General features: G+C 38.7%; 1 protein-coding gene across 1 annotated transcript in view; it reads left to right on the forward strand.

The window, feature by feature from the left end:
- Positions 1-17963, forward strand: part of RGSL1 (regulator of G-protein signaling like 1) — a 66473-nt gene that overhangs the window by 29983 nt on the left and 18527 nt on the right. Inside the window, exons 10-15 of the mRNA XM_005690946.2 lie at positions 5454-5559; positions 9292-9485; positions 11866-11983; positions 12416-12530; positions 14957-15083; positions 16685-16856. Coding sequence (XP_005691003.2) covers positions 5454-5559; positions 9292-9485; positions 11866-11983; positions 12416-12530; positions 14957-15083; positions 16685-16856 — 832 coding nt within the window. The remainder of the gene's footprint in view (positions 1-5453; positions 5560-9291; positions 9486-11865; positions 11984-12415; positions 12531-14956; positions 15084-16684; positions 16857-17963) is intronic.

The following is a 17963-nucleotide window of genomic DNA, read 5'->3' on the forward strand; positions in this document are numbered from 1 at the left end:
TTCTTGATCCTTTAGTGCCTCTTTCTTAGTGGTTGTTTATTGATGGGCTTTGAGATACCATACAAAGATCTTCATATTTCAAATATATATATATATATATACATATATTCTGATCATCTATTTCTTTTTGTATGACTTTTGGTAAATCGTGCCTTTCAAGGAATTGATCCATTTCATCTATATGACATGGAGTTGTTCTTAGTATTCTTTTCATACCCTTTTTATGTCTGTGGTATCTGTAGTGATATTCTTGCTTTCATTTCTGATACAAGTAATCTGTGTCCTCTCTCTGTTTTTCTTAGTCTAGCCAGAGACTTATTGATATTATTGATTTTTTCAAAGAACTGTGTTTTGTCTTCATTGATTTTCTCTATTGATTTCCTTACAATTTCATTGAATTCTGCTCTAAGTTCTATGATTTCTTCTCCTCTGCTTACTTTGGATTTTATTTGCTCTTCTTTTTTCACCTTCCTAAGGTAGAAACTTAGATGATTGATTTAGATGATCTTTCTTCTATTTTTATATATGCATGAAATGCTATACATTTTCCTCTAATTGCTACTTTTTCTCATCTCCCTAATTTTGATAAGTTGTGCTTTCATTTTTATTTAATTTAAAATACTTTTAAAATTTCTTCTTTGACCCATGTGTTATTAGAAGTATGTTTTTAAATCTCCATGTGTTTTGAGATTTTCCAGCTATCTTTCTGTCATTGAGTTCTGGTTTAATTGCTTTGTGGTCTGACAGCAGATGTATGGTTTCTATTCATTTAAATTTTTTAAGGTATGTGTATGGCCCAGAATGTGTTCAGCACTGGTAAATGTTTCATGTGAGCTTCAGCAAAGTGTGTATTCTACTGCTGTTTGATATAATGGTTTGTAGTTATCTAGTTGATTGCTCCAGTTGATTAATGGTGTTGTTGATTTCAACTAGATCCTTACTGATATCCTGCCTGCTGGATCTTTCCATCTGTGACGGAGGAGTGTTGAAGTGTCCAACTTTGAAAGCGGATTTACATTTTCCTCCTTGTAGTTCTGTCACACATAGAACTCTTGTTTTGTTCACATAGTTTGATACTCCAGTAGGCACATGTATGTTAAAAATTGTTTTATCTTCTTAGAGAGTTGACCCCTCTATCATTATGTAATACTTTTTTTAAATCTCTGATATCACTCCTTTCTCTGAAGACTGTTCTGTATAAAATTAATACTCTTCTTTTAAAAAAGAAAAAACTAATTTTTTGCTATGCTGGGTCTTCATTGCTATGCACAGGCCTTCTCTAGTTGAGGCTAGTGGGGGCTACTGTCTAGTTGTGACCTGTGGGCTTCTCATTGCCGTGGCTTCTCATCGCAAAGTATGAGCTCTAGAGTGATGGCTCAGTGGTTGTGGTGCATGGGCTCAGTTGCATGTGGAATCTTCCCCAACCAGGGATAGAACCTGTGTCCCCTGCATTGCCAAGCAGATTCTTAACCATTGGACTACAGGGAAGTCCTCTTTCTTTCTTTTGACTAGTGTTAGCATAGTGTATTTTTCCCTATCCATTTACTTATAATCTATATGTGTTTTTATATGTAAAGTCAGTATATTCAGTAGCTAATATATAGTACTTAGTGCAACACTTTAACAGCATCATCTTTTAGGATTTGAAATAGCTCAGCTGGAATTTCATCACCTCCACTAGCTTTGTTTGTAGTATGTTTCCTAGGGCCCACTTGGCTTCACACTCCAGGATGTCTGGCTCTAGGTGTGACCACACCATCATGGTTATCCGGATCATTAAGACCTATTTTGTACAATTCTTCTGTGCATTCTTGCCACTTCTTCTTAATATCTTCTGCTTCTGTTTAGTCCTTGCCATTTCTGTCCTTTATTATGCCCATCTTTGCATGAAATGTTCCCTTGGTATCTCCAATTTTCTTGATGAGATCTCTGGTCTTTCCCATTGTATTGTTTTCCTCTATTTCATTGCATTGTTCACTTAAGAAGGCTTTCTTATCTCTCCTTGCTCTTCTTTGGAACTCTGTCTTCAGTTTGGTGTATCTTTCCCTTCCTCCTTTGCCTTTCATCTCTCTTCTTTGTTTCAGCTATTTGTAAGGCCTCCTCAGACAATCATTTTGCCTTCTTGCATGTCTTTTTCTTTGGGATGGTTTTGGTCACTGCCTCCTATACAGTGTTACAAACCTCTGTCCATAGTTCTTCAGGCACTCTACCAGGTCTAATCCCTTGAATCTATTCGTCACCTCCACTGTATAATCCCAAAGGATTTGATTTAGGTCATACTTGAATGGGCTACTGGTTTTCCCTACTTTCTTCAATTTAAATCTGAATTTTACAGTGAGGAACTCATGAGCCACCATCAGCTCCAGATCTTGTGTTTGCTGACTGTATGGACCTTCTCTATCTTTGGCTGCAAAGAATATAATCTGATTACTGTATTGACCATCAGGTGATGTCCATGTGTAAAGTCATCTCTTGCATTGTTGGAAAAGAATGTTTGCTGTGACCAGCTTATTTTCTTGACAAAATTCTCTTAGCCTTTGCCCTGTTTCATTTTGTACTTCAGGGCCAAACTTACCTGTTACTCTGCATATTTCTTGATTTCCTACTCTTGCATTCCAATCCCTTATGATGAAAACTACATTTTTTTTTGTGTGTGTGTTAGTTCTGGAATGTCTTGTAGGTCTTCATAGAACTGGTCAACTTCAACTGCTTTAGCTTCAGTGGTAAGAGCATAGACTTGGATGACTGTGATGTTGAATGGTTTGCCTTGGAAATGAACCAAAATCATTCTGTTGTTTTTGAGATTGCACCCAAGTACTGTATTTCAGACTCTTTTGTTGACTATAAGGGCTATTCCATTTCTTCTAAGGGATTCTTGCCCACAGTAGTAGATATAATTATCTTCAGAATTAAATTTGCCCATTCCCATCCATTTTAGTTCACTGATACCCAAGATGCCAAAGCCTTTGACTGTGTGGATCACAATAAATTGTGGAAAATTCTGAAAGAGTTGGGAATACCAGACCACCTGACCTTCCTCAGTGATCAGTGCAAAGAAATAGAGGAAAACAACAGAATGGGAAAGACTAGAGAGCTCTTCAAGAAAATTAGAGATACCAAGGGAACATTTCATGCAAAGATGGGCTCAATAAAGGACAGAAATGATATGGACCTAACAGAAGCAGAAGATATTAAGAAGAGGTTGCAAGAATACACAGAAGAACTGCACAAAAAAGATCTTCACGACCAAGATAATCATGATGGTGTGATCACTCACCTACAGCCAGACATCCTGGAATGTGAAGTCAAGTGGGCCTTAGAAAGCATCACTACGAACAAAGCTTCTGGAGGTGATGGAATTCCAGTTGAGCTCTTTCAAATCCTGAAAGATGATGCTGTGAAAGTGCTGCACTCAATATGCCAGCAAATTTGGAAAACTCAGCAGTGGCCACAGGACTGGAAAAGGGCAGTTTTCATTCCAATCCCAAAGAAAGGCAATGCCAAAGGATGCTCAAACTACCGCACAATTGCACTCATCTCACACGCTAGTAAAGTAATGCTCAAAATTCTCCAAGCCAGGCTTCAGCAATATGTGAACTGTGAACTTCCTGATGTTCAAGCTGGTTTTAGAAAAGGCAGAGGAACCAGAGATCAAATTGCCAACATCCGCTGGATCATGGAAAAAGCAAGAGAGTTCCAAAAAAACATCGATTTCTGCTTTATTGACTATGCCAAAGCCTTTGACTGTGTGGATCACAATAAACTGTGGAAAATTCTGAAAGAGATGGGAATACCAGACCACCTGACCTGCCTCCTAAGAAACCTATATGCAGGTCAGGAAGCAACAGTTAGAACTGGACATGGATTAACAGACTGGTTCCAGATAGGAAAGAGAGTACATCAAGGCTGTATATTGTCACCCTGCTTCTTTAACTTCTATGCAGACTACATCATGAGAAACGCTGGGCTGGAAGAAGCACAATTGGAGTCAAGATTGCTGGGAGAAATATCAATAACCTCAGATATGCAGATGACACCACCCTTATGGCAGAAAGTGAAGAGGAACTAAAAATGCCTCTTGCTAAAAGTGAAAGAGGAGAGTGAAAAAGTTGGCTTAAAGCTCAACATTCAGAAAACAAAGATCATGGCATCTGGTCCCATCACTTCATGGGACATAGATGGGGAAACAGTGGAAACAGTGTCAGACGTTATTTTGGGGGGCTCCAAAATCACTGCACATGGTGATTACAGCCATGAAATTAAAAGACACTTACTCCTTGGAAGGAAAGTTATGACCAACCTAGATAGCATATTAAAAAGCAGAGATATTATTGCCAACAAAGGTCCGTCTAGTCAAGGCTATGGTTTTTCCAGTGGTCATGTATGGATGTGAGAGTTGGACTGTGAAGAAGGCTGAGCGCCGAAGAATTGATGCTTTTGAACTGTGGTGTTGGAGAATACTCTTGAGAGTCCCTTGGACTGCAGGGAGATCCAACCAGTCCATCCTAAAGGAGACCAGTCCTGGGTGTTCATTGGAAGGACTGATGCTGAAGCTGAAACTCCAATACTTTGGCCACCCCAAGTGAAGAGTTGACTCATTGGAAAAGACCCTGATGCTGGGAGGGATTGGGGGCAGGAGGAGAAGGGGCCGACAGAGGATGAGATGGCTGGATGGCATCACCAACTCGATGCACATGAGTTTGAGTGAACTCCGGGATTTGGTAATGGACAGGGAGACCTGGTGTGCTGTGATTCATGGGGTCACGAAGAGTCGGACACAACTAAGCCACTGATCTGAACTGAACTGAAGATGTCAATGTTCACTCTTGCCATCTCCTTCTTGGCCATGTCCTATTTACCTTGATTCATGAACCTAACATTCCAGGTTCCTGTGCAATATTGTTCTTTACAGCATCGGCCTTTTACCACAAGACATGTCCACAACTGATCATTGTTTCCACATTGGCCCAGCTGCTTCTCTGTTACTGGAGCTATTAGTAATTGTCCTCTGCGCTTCTTCAGTAGCGTACTGGACACCTTCCAACCTGAGGGGCTTATATTCCGGTGTCATATCTTTTTGCCTTTTTATACTGCTCATGGGTTAGTCCAGTCAAGAATACTGGAGTGGGTTACCATTTCCTTCTCCAGTGGACCAGGTTTTGTCAGAACTCTTCACTATGACCCATCCATCTTGAGTGGCCCTGCACAGCATGGTTCATAGCTTCATAGGGTTACATAAGTCCCTTTGCCACGACAAGACTGTGATCCATGAAGGGGAGTTTTAGGGAGCAAGTCCCCATAACAGCTGCTATCTCAGGCCACTGGCCACTGGGGACTTTGGTTTTTCTACACGCATTCAATGTATGATAATGTCCTTCATACTTTGTTCTTTCTTACTGTCTGCAGCGTTCTTTATAATATGATGTTCCACACTTTTGTAATTTTATTTTTAGATTTTACTGTAGAAATTTTCAGAGAACCAAAGACGATTTTACCCTCAAAAAGGAGAATGTCAGTATTTAAAAGGGCTAATGTGAGGAAGCCTTCGATAAGACCCAGGTAAGACATAGGATCTGGTCACAGCAATATGTCCAGGCACACTCTCTCCTTAATTATTCTGTACATGCACAGGGATACTTTGTTATTTTAAATCACTATTTATTTTCTAAAATTTGTACCATGCAATATATATTATACAATAACTTTTTATTTATTTTTTTAAACTTTCTTTTTTGTTGTTCTAAAATATAATTTTTAATAAATCAGAAATATTAAATTCAAAATATAATTACATTGTTGCCCTAGTCTAAATAATTGTATAAGGTTTAAGTTTTAATACTGGAGAATTAATTCTCTATTTTTTTTTTACAATAACTTTTTAAAACGTAACAAGCTATCATGGATATCCTTTCATGTCAATATAAATAGATTTACCTTCTTCCATACTATGGCTGTTGCATGGTTTATTTAACTATATATTTTTAATGGACATGTATATTATCTTTACTTTTTCATTGCTATGAATAGTACTCCAAGAAACATTTCTGTATGGATGTCCTTGCCAGTTTGTGTTTTTGTGGATTGCATACAGCTGTAGTAGTCTCCTAACTAGCTCCTTACTTCTTGTCTCAGCCTCTGATAAGCTCCCAAGCTAGACAAAGAGTCTGTGATCTTTTCTTTCAGAAATGCCCACTCTTTCTTTCCACTCACCTTAGCATAAGTTCCATCTTTACAAAATAAAGTTCTCCAGTTGTATATCTGCTATGACTTCCACCTCCTCTGAAGTAATAAACCTTTAAAATACAAGAACTTACCATGTTCTATTTTTTACTGCTTTTTAATTTTTTAAGTATGTTTTCCACCTTCTCAAGTTGATGATAATTTTCTTATGCATGTCATTCATTCAGGCACTTATTTTTAATTTAGTATTATCTATTAATGACTGGCTGTATGAAAAGTTCTCTTATAGATGATAGAGATATATTAGCACATACAAATTTGTTAGTCAATGTCACTGGTAGAATATTTTGTACAGAGAAATCTTCCAGAAGTATGTTTTCAGTTACTGAGAATGTTCATTGAGGGTTATAAGTCCTCTGTCTCTTCTGAATTCTCTAGGTGGAGCTTCCTCCTCTTCAAGGAACTAAAATTATTCCCTGAAGTTCAATCATTTATTTATTTTAAGGAACTGGAATTATTCCCTGAAATTCAATCATTTATTCCTTTTGCTGTTCCAGTTCGTACTGTTCACCACTCTCCACTATGTCTACAGAAATACGTAGTTCCTAGTTTAGTTGAATATAAAATGTCTTTTCTTTTCCTTTTCTCTCTCTTTTTTCTTTCTTTCTTTCTTTTTTTTTTTTTTTTTTTTTTGATCACTCCATGCAGCTGTGGGAACTTAATTCCCTGACTAGGGATTGAACCTGCACCCTTGGCAGTGAAAGTGTGGAATCCTAACCACTAGACTACCTGGGAATTCCCCCAATCTAGCTTTCTACTATTATGTTTTATGTCCCTTCACCCTGTGTATTCTATGTTTTAACAGATTTTCAAGTCTATTTGAAAATTTAGTATTTTCAAGTCTGTGAATACTATATTATATATCTAAAACTAATATAATATTGTAAATCAGCCATACTTCAATAAAAAAAATGGAGACTAAAGGTGGTGGGATGATATATTCAGACTAAACTGGGGGGAAGTAGAAGGAAGTAAATAATATACGAGTGGAAATCAATAATATGAAGAGAAGAAAAATGAGACAATCCAAGCACAAATAAGTTTTTTGTAAAGATTAACAAAATTGATAAACCATTAACTATACTGACAAAAGGGAAAAAGTGAGATGACACAGATTTCCAAAACCTGGACCAGAAGAGAGAACCACTGACCCTAAAGAAACTAACTTGCTTGTAAGAAAATGCAAGGAGTACGACAATGACAATTAGAGGAAATAGAGAAATTTCTAGAAATACCCAAATTTCTGAAACTGACTCAAGAAATAGAAAATGTGAGTAAATCTCTATATGAAGAGAAGAAATTGGATTAATAATTTAAAATCTCACAGATAAAAGTCTAGACAGATGGCTTCACTGGAGAAAGCTATGAAATATTTAAAGAATAAATGCTGTCAATGGTCTACAAATTCTTTGAGGAAATAGAGGAAAAAGGCCTCTAATATGTTTATGAGGCCAGCAAGTATTATCCTGATCCCAAAGCCAAACAAAATTATCATAAGAAAACTATAGACCAATAACGCTCTCAAACCTAGGTATGAAAATCCTCAATAAAATATTAGCAAACCAAATTCAACCACATTTAAAAAGGATTGTATACCATAACCAAGTGAGATTTATTCCAGGAATGCAAATAATGCATCTGAAAATAAATTAATACGATGCATCATGTTAATAAAATAAGGGAAAAAACTTCACACGAGTATCTTGATTGATGCATTAAAAGCATTTTATAAAATCTAGCATCCATTTATAATAAAAATTCTCAATAAACTTAGAAGGGAATCATCTCATCCTTTAAAAGTACATTTATGAGAGGGTGAGATGAATGGAGAGAGTAGCAGGAAAGCATATACATTACCATATATTAAATAGATAGCCAAGGGAAATTTGCTGTTTGACTCAGGGAACTCAAACTGGGGCTCTGTAACAACCTGAAGGGGTGGGAAAGGGTGGGAAATGTGAGGGAGTTTCAAGAGGGAAAGATCATATGTACACCTGTGGCTAATTCATGGGCTTCCCACATGGCTCACTGGTAAAAGCATCTGTCTGCCAAGGCACGAGTTGCAGGAAACCCCGGGGTTGATCCCTGGTTTCGTAAGATCCCCTGGAGAAGGAAATGGCAACTACTCCAGTGTTCTTGCTGGGAGAATCCCATACACAGAGGAGCCTAATTCATGGCTAATTCATGTTGATGAATGAGAGAAATCAAACCAATATTGTAAAGCAAGCATCCTTCAATTAAATAAATAAAAAGAAAAAAACCTATAGCTAACATCATTCTTAACAAGACAAGTATTTAATAGGAGAAGAACAAGTTTGACAACTTGTGAATTTGTATGGAGAGGTTCTACCAATGACTAATGACATAAAGATAAGGTTCAATGGGCAGCTGAAATTGTGAAGTGGAGTTCACAGAAACTAGAGATATAGCTTCACCGTAACAGTGAATCACTTCCTCATATCAATGAAAACTGAAACCACAGAGGATGTAGAGATTACCTAGCAGAAAAAAATCATAAGGCAAGAGTCAAGAGAATTGAGTTGAAACATTAGGGCAACACCTGTACGCAAGAAACAGTGAAAGAAGAAATCAGCAGTGGAAATTTAGAAATATTGATCTATAGCGACTGCTGGTCACTCATGCTCTGTCTTGCTGAAATGACTGCCAATGAATCCATAATGGAAGAAATTTTCCTTGGAAAAAAAAAAAAGCCCCCTTTAAAATATTCCTTCTCTTCTTCCATTGGGGTTGTCAAATGATTAGACCAAGCTTAGGATGGGTACATTAAGTTAATCTCTAGGAAATAAGTAATTTATATCATTACTTATTATATTATATATTATATAATTATAATAATATAATTATATATCATATATATTATACATTAAGTTAATCTCTAGGAAATAAGAGTAACCACTTTATCCACTCTGCTCTTCAATCACAGTTCGAAGCCCTGAAGTCTGGGAGAGGCCCTTCCCCATTTCCTAATTGGAGCAGAATCCAGGGTCATCGTCTCTTTCTCTTCGCCAATGATGCTTTCTTGTTTTCCAGAAACTTGACAGAAGTCCTCCTAAACACGCAGCACTTGGAGTTCTTCAGGGAGTTCCTCAGAGAACGGAGGGCTGAAACCCCACTGCAGTTCCTGGTAGCCATACAGAAGATCAGCGTTGAGACAAATGAAAAGATTTATAGGTCTCTCTTTGAAAACGTAATCAAGACTTTCTTCCACGGCAAACACTCTCCTGGTATGCATTCTCCTCTCCTGAATTTGTTTCCTTTACCCTTGAGAATCTTAGGTTTGGGGAAGAGACTGCTCTCTCCCTGAGAAAGCAGAACAGAGCAGCGGCCACAGGGGGCAGTATTGAGACAAAGCTGAAGACGGTGAAAACAGAGACAAATAATAAATCCACTTTTAAAAGCTGAAGTATAGTAAATTTCCATTAGATTTGTCTCAGATATAGGGCATAGTGATTCAGTATTTTTATAGAGTATAATCCACTTAAAGTTATCATAAATTACTATATTATATAATAATATATATTATATAAAGTTATATATTATACAAAGACTATAGTCCCTGTGCTATATAATACATCCTTAGTGGTGGTGGTGAAGTCACAAAGTCATGTCCGACTCTTGCAACCCCGTGAACACTAGCCCACCAGGCTTCTCTGTCCATGCAATTTTTCCAGGCAAGATTACTAGAGTGGGTTGCCATTTCTTTATCCAACAACATATCCTTATATCTTATTTATCTTATACATAGTTCATATCTCTTCATCCCCTCCTCCTATGTTGTGCCACCTCCCTCCCCTCTTCCCACTGATAACCACTAGCTTATTCTCTATATCTGTGAGTCTGTTTATGTTCTCTTATATTCATTTTCTTTTATTTTTTAGATTCCACATATAAGTGATAACATGCAGTGTTTCAAAGAAGAAAAAATAAATCAAATCTATCATTCTTTTTCTTAAAGATAAAACTGAAAGAAAGACACATAGGCCCCCAAAAACTACATGCATTGTTGTTCTTTTATATGTAACCATTCTGAAGTATAATGTTGATAAGACAGAATGGATAGTGGGTTAAAATCAGAATGTGCTTGACGCAGGAGTTTTATTTAAATTCTTAACATGTGTTAGTATTTAGTTTTTTATAAGTAGGAAAATTGCTATAGAAAAACTAAAATAATAATAACAAATCTAAAATATAATACCACAAGTAAAAGAAGATACTTGTATGTGAAATATATCCTCTCAACCCTGAAAGTAGGATTTAATTTAATCCTTAAGAGATAGGTATAAATAACTTAGAAGGTATGGATAAATAACTCCATTTTTCTAATGAGGAAAGTAAAACATGGAGAAGTTAACTAACTTGTCCAATTAGTGAAACTTGAATTCAAACTCCAGTCATTTGATCCTTCACATCAAGTAGACTGGAGTTAAATCCAAAATCACGTGTTAGCAGGATGCAAAGCTAGAGTCTCCACCATCTGTGGGATGTAAAGGGTACTGAAAGGTGCTGAGAAGGAGAACTGTCTCCCTGAAAATCTTTGTTGCATAAGTTTTGTCTTATTTTCTTGCCTAAGGCAGGAGGGTAAATCTGATCCATGTAAATTCATCTTGTCCAGAAGCAGAAACTGCAATTAAAGTACTGACCTATAATTCTAGAGGAAAACAAAAAGGGGTGAGCATGATCCCATCCTGGAGGTAAACAAATCTTATGGCAAAGCAATGAAGAAACCTCCTGTTTTGACACAGATGAACAGATAGGCTTGTGTGTGTTTAGCTTGTGTTAAACCAAGATAAGGTTATAAATTATGAAAGAAGGAAAAGCAGTAAAACGGGCAGATCCTTACTTGTGAAGTTGCTCAGTCGTGTCTGGCTCTTGCGACCCCATGGGCTGTAGCCCACCAGGCTCCTCTGTCCATGGAATTTTCCAGGCAAGAGTACTGGAGTGGGGTGCCATTTCCTTCTCCAGGGAATCTTCCCAACCCAGGGATTGAACCCAGGTCTCCCACATTGCAGGCAGACACTTTACCATCTGAGCCACCAGAGAAGCTAAAATGGGCAAGTCTTTACTTGTAAGTAATATTTATTTGTTGAGTCTCAGGATATTAAGTTTTGTGCATCATTTTGAATGAGCTAGAAGAGAAAGAAGAATATGCAGATATTGTCCTTAATAAGCTTTTAAATCTTTTTTAATGAACACAGTAGTCTTTGAACTCCTGGAGAATCATATTGCCCTTAGAATATTTATTGGTAACCTTGGATTTCCCATCTGCCTCAGCCACTTAACTTTAATCTTTTATTCCTCTATTCTCTTCCTTAACTGAAAACTTCAAACTAGCTGCAGAAATGGAGTCCTTTAAACATTGCTTTCCCCTTAAACACTTATCTTTGAAATTTGGAATGGGCTAAACCAGGAAGTATTTGCTCTACAAATACGCATACACATAGCATTCCAAATGTACTTTTGAGATTTTCAAACAAATTGCGGAGAACTAAATCTGGCCAGATTAAGAACAAGGAACCATAAGGCTCTTGGATGAAAAAAATCGTAGCCACCTCAGAAATGGTACATAAGAAAATGATGACTTTTCTTCTCTCTTGCATTTTTTAGAACAAATGCTGCAGTGTAATGCCCCTATTATCAAGGAAGTCTCTCTCATGCATCATGTCAGCACAACAACGTTGTTAACGCTCCAGGGCTATGTCATGAGATCTCTGGAAGAAAAGTGGTGAGTGTTGCTGGGTGAAGTCAGTGATTCTCTGAAGCTGCTCGTTGACTTCTGAAAGTCACATTAGTCTCAGAGTCTGCCCTCATGGTTCACTGCCAGAGCGTCCCTACAAAATAAAAGCTGAACTTTCCCTGAACCCTCTTACCTGCCTACCTGCACACACACACACACACACACACACACACACACACACACACACACACACACACACACATTTCTGTTCACCTCCCTGAGCAAGGAACACTACAGTATTGGTCAGGAAGAACAGACTGACGTGAGCAAAGGATTGGAATGGTTAGAGGAATGTTTTTGAATATCTCACCATTCACCAAACTCCCCTTCCTCCAAAAGCTGAGAGAGGTTTGCTTGGACTGTTATCTTTTATCTACCATGTTTTTGCATTCTTTAATATTCCTGGTCTCCTGCTGGCAGGTTTAAAGATTACCAAGAACTGTTTCCACCTCATCCCTTGGAGAAGGAAGCTGAAATACCAATAGCTTCACCCAAGAAGCCCTCAAAGACAGCAGTTTACCTGCACAAATCCCAGGTCAGTGGGGAAGATAGCAAAGACAAGCCTGAGGACCAGGAAACCACTGCCTAGGCGTTGCCAACCACACAGAAGAGTTTCCCTGTTAGCTTATTTATTCATCAAAGCAGCTACTCTTTGAGATGGGTTTTCAAATCCCCATTTACAACTGAAGAATTTGAGGCTCAGAGCAATTGTTACAGAGGGAATTTCAAGAAACCCCTGTCTTCACTATTTGTGATTAGAACCAGTTGAATGACAGGCACAGAGGCTGGTCATATGGAGATCAAAATGTCAGTTTGGTTGTTTGTTTCTAACTACTGAAAGCTGATTTGGGGGACATGGATTGACTGTGAAGTCAAGTGGGTTTAATAATCCTCTCTGTACCCTTACTTACTTACATGTCCAGTCACTAACAAAGAGGAACAGTAAGACCCCCACTTAGCTGGGTGAGCTCCCTACTGTATGACAAAAGGTCGGTCTGAACACAGGTGTCTGCAGACCAGCAGCTCCCAGAGAGAACTCTGGAGGCTAAGGAACAAAGCCTACCCTTTCCTGCTTCCAAGCTCATCAATTTTCAAACTCATGCTTTCTCCCATGGGAGGACAGAAGAAGGAAAGAAAGAGGAGACAGGAATATGATTCAGGAAAGTCTCTTCATAGGGTTTGAGGGAAAAAGTACATACTCCTCTTAAATAATCACTTGATCAGCGTGTTGTAGAACTGGTCATCAGAACGATTTGCACCCAACTCTATTTGACACTAAAGATCACGCCAGAGAATCTCGGGAAAGAATGCCTATGCCACTCACAGATATAGGGAAGAATTTATGGTTACCAGTGAGGAGAGAGAGGTAGGGAGGGACAAGATAAGGGTCAGGAAGGGTTATTATGGGACTATATGAAATCATATGTGTGAAGTTTTTGAAAATTATAGAGTACAGTTTAAAGAAATTTTCATTCAATTTTTTAAAAAAAAGATGTGACAAAGAAATTTTTAACCCAACAGAACTCCAAATCATATATGTATTATAATCACAACTATATCAAATTATATACCCACTGGGTGAAATAAAAACAATTATATTAGAATAGTGAAAATATAATGCCTATGCCCACTGATGCCGAACCCCAGGTATGATAACATGCTGCTCCCTTCTTTCTCCTTTTTATTTCCTCCATATGTGGATCAACTCAACTCTGTGTCAGGGTACCATGAATGATCATTTGGGAGAGTGAAAAGAATACTGCATCCAACACCAGGATGCTGAGTTTTAATTCAGGTCTTTCAGTTGCTGTTAGTTAAGAAGGTGTAAAAAGGATTCAGCATGTACTTAGTTCCTGCTTTGTGCTGAGCACTGCACATAGTGATATACATATATTATGACTAACCTTCACCATAACCCTGAAGGCTATTGTTTCTATCTTTCACATGGAGACATTGAGACATACATTAAGGAAGTTGACCCAAATTACCCAATTAAGGTAAAGATAGGCTCCAGACTCAAAACTTCTGACGCTAAATCCAGTAGTTTATATGCTTTGCCACTGACTCTCTATGGGCTTCCCAGGTAGCTCAGCATTAAGGAATCCGCCTGCAGAAGACTGCGGGTTTGATCCCTGGAGGGAACTCCAGGAAGGTACCCTGGAGAAGGAAATGGCAACCCACTCCAGTATTCATGCCTGGGAAATGCTATGGACAGAGGAACTTGGCAGGCTACAGTCCATGGGGTCATAAAAGAGTCAGACACAAATTAGCGACTAAAATTCATTCATTCACTGGCTCTCTAAAGCCAGGCTTACATTGAAGTTTCCTCTCTATGAAATGAGACAACTGAACTAGTTAATCAAGATTCTTTCTGGCTCTGAATATCAGCTTATCAAGGGGTAAATGAACTAGAGAATTGTCACTGGTAATCTGTTAAGAAATAGGTGAAGAAATGTAACATGCATTTTTAATGTGTCCCTGTGTGTTGGTTGGGGAGAAGGGGAGTGTATGAGTGTGTGCATGTGTAGTTATATTTTTCTTTTATAATGCTTAGAAATGATTTACTCATTTCCTTATTTCTTCAACATTTCAAAATCTGCTTGAGCTATTATTCCCCTTCCTGTGAGTCATGCTTATCTCTGTCCTCTGTCTCTCTGTTTTTAGCTCTCACATGCCCTCTCCCATTCATGGCATCTCAAATCTTCACTGTAGGAAGACTATGGTAGAAAGAACATTGTCAGTGGCCTCAACCATGCCTGGGTGATTTTGGCTTATTCTGGGGAAGGTTATATAAGTTCTTTGACCTGAGCTTCCTTACTTTTAAATTGAAGCTAAAACTTCCTCTTTTTAAAGGAGATGTGAGGATTCAATGTAATGAATATCAAGTTTCTGGCACATAGTAGATTCCGTGAACAGCAGGATGTGCTAATGAATATGTGACTCTCCTTTCTCTTTCCCCAGAAGAGAGGTTGGCTGAAGATGATCAGCTTTATTAGGAGCTTTTGCAATTACCGCAGATTTATGTCTCATCCCCATAAACGCCAGGAACTTGAAGACTATCTTCACCTGGAAGTACACAGCAAGGAAAGTAAGTCACTTCCCTATTTATTCCTCTTCCCTGTTGATAGTTTAGCTACAAGGGTTAACCCAGGTAAGAAGCTACAGAGCTTATTGCTTTACGTCATACTCTTGCAGAACGACACCTGGGTTCACTCACTTACCTGCAGTACAGCCAGTCTTCTAACACTGAGTTGTGGTGAAGAAAGGTATAGCATTTTTTGCAAGGCATCCAACACAGAGCCAAACAAGGAGCATGGGCAGCTGATGCTCAAAAGACTCGAACTCCTGTTGCCTTTTAGGGAAGGATTTTTAAGGCAAGATGAGCGAAAGGGTTGCAGGGTACCTGATCAGCTCATTGACATTCCTCTGATTGGTTGGTAGTGAGATAATTGGGGGTCAACCTCATCGACCTTCTAGTTCAAATTGGTCTGGGATCTACATGCTGGTGGTCAGCATGCAATTAACTTCTTTCACCTGATTGGGGTTTTAGTGTCCACAAAACAACTCAAGGATACGGCTCACGTAGATTATTATCTATAGCCTTTGAAGAGGAACCAAATGTCCTTGGTTGGATAAACTAACGATAACCACTATTGTCTTGCTTGACACTTTTCCTTAGTTGTTGCCGCATTTTCTCACTTCTCTGATTCAATTTGTCCTTTGGAACTCAGAGAAGGCCCAGAAGGCTAAAGCTTTTCTACAAACAAGAGGCAGGGGACATGGGGCGGCGGGGGGAGGTGGGGGGGGAGGGGGCGGGGGGAGGTGTCTGTCCCTGGGAAGGCCCTGCAGGGTCCTGTTTGCTTTCAATGCTTGCATTAGCCTGGGGTCTAGCAAGAACTCCAGGTCCTGGGTATGAAGGCAAGCCTAGTTCCACATAGTGAGGATGTGAGCCCAGTGCATTCTATTTCAGAAGCCAGAAAAGACAGGGGTAATGATCAGTCTCGAGAACTTTGAATTCTCACATGTTACAAAACTACTTCCTCATGTTATTTGTATAGATATATTCAACTACCTCATTCGTTACTTCATTTGTTCATTCAGTGCACTTTTTGAGAATCCACAGTGTGGCCAGCACTGTTCCAGATGCTGGAGATACAGTAATGAATTTGCAGCATAAGATCTGCCCTTATGGCATCCCATTTTTAGGGCAAGACAGAAAACGAGAGTCACAGATATTGGAGCCAGATCGCCTAGATTTGAATCTGTCACTTTCTAACTGGAGGATCCTGTGTAGGTGACTGTGCCTCATCTGTAGCATGGAAATAATAATTGTGTTATTGTGAGAATTAAATGAGTTAATACATGTAAGGCTTCTTAGAACTATTCTTGGCAATAGTAAGTGCTGTAAAAGGGTAGGGGCTTCCCAGGTGGCATTAGTGGTGAAAAACCCACCTGCCAATGCAGGAGATGTAAGAGACATGGGTTTGGTCCTTGGATGGAGAAGATCCCCTGGAGGAGGGCCTGGCAACCCACTCCTAACACACAGCATGCACACATAAAAGGTTTAGTCAGTATTCTTGCTTTTTTTATAGAATTGTGACGAATGATCCCATTGATAAATGTTAATTCCTCTCTCTCTCTCTTCTTTCTCTCTTTCTCTCTCCCTCCCTCCCTCTCCCCCTCTCTCAGATTTCTCCACAGCCCCAAACACATCAGGACGCCCAATGCCAAATCCCAGTGTCCGGAGCACAGATCATGAAAATGGAGACGTAGTCCTTACGAAGCGCCGGGTATTTGGTAACAGGATTATCATCATCAACTACGCCATCAATGATTTCTATTTCTTTTCTGAAATGGAAAAGTAAGTTTCCTGTTTCTCCTTCCCCTCACGGCTTTCCACACTTAGTTCCTCCCAGCAAAGGCTGCAGTGGCCTGGAAGTGACACAAGGACTTCAGCTCTGCCAGGCAGCAGTCTCCACCTGAAAATCCCCCTGTGAAAGGCCCCTGAATCCATGCCCACCATTCTTTCCTCTCAATCTTAAAAGCTCCTCCATATTCTGCAGTCCCCAGTGTTGAAATGCACTTATTTATACCCAGAAAGTGGAGCACTTTTTTCCTATTATTTGTTAATACGATAGATGTCCACTTATGTTGCATAACTGGACCAATAGTTCTTTCGCTAAAGCAAGGAAGTGTAACAGTAAAATGCGTGTGTGTGAATGTATGACATTAAGCAGATAAATTTTTAAGTTAAAACATATTCATGTAAATTTACCTATAAAACTTGAAGTAAAGCCAAAACCATTCCACTAATTGGAGGTCTACATATTTTTCCTGTGTAAACCATACCCAAAATATGATCTACTATTTCTAATTTTTCTCTTCTGTAGTGGAGGGAGAAACTATAGTGGGGGGAGAAACTATAGTTACTGCAAAGCAGTTTAATCCTTCTGGATTTTTATACTTGTTTTTTCAACATTTAAAATTGCCTTCCACAACTATTTAACTCAGTAGTAATTTTTAATTTTTTAATTTTTAAAAATTGGAGTCTAGCTGATCTCATTAGCCATTTTTTAATACAGTTTTTTAAATTTATGTTATCATGTGGGATCTTAGTTGCCCCACCAGGGACTGAACCCTCATCCACTGCATTGGAAGTGGGTAGTCTTTGCCATTGGGCCTCAGGGAAGTCCCAATAGCAATTTTTTTAATGGAAACTTGCCTTTATTGGAACATCCCAAAGCATTCAAATTTGTTTTCACAAAAACAACAAATTCCTTTTCTTTTCATGTTCATAGTTTGTCAATTTTCATAAATTACAAATTAAAGTAACAACAGGCAAAAATATTTGGGAAGAGATATGAATAGCTCTCTGTAACTATTTGCCTCAGTTAGTTACAGAAAAGTGAGAGAGTTCATGAAAATGTCCCAGCAGTGTGTATGGTGGGTGTGCCATCGGTATCAGGCA

Source organism: Capra hircus, chromosome 16, assembly GCF_001704415.2.
Source record: "Capra hircus breed San Clemente chromosome 16, ASM170441v1, whole genome shotgun sequence".
NCBI classification, from domain to species: Eukaryota; Metazoa; Chordata; class Mammalia; order Artiodactyla; family Bovidae; genus Capra; species Capra hircus.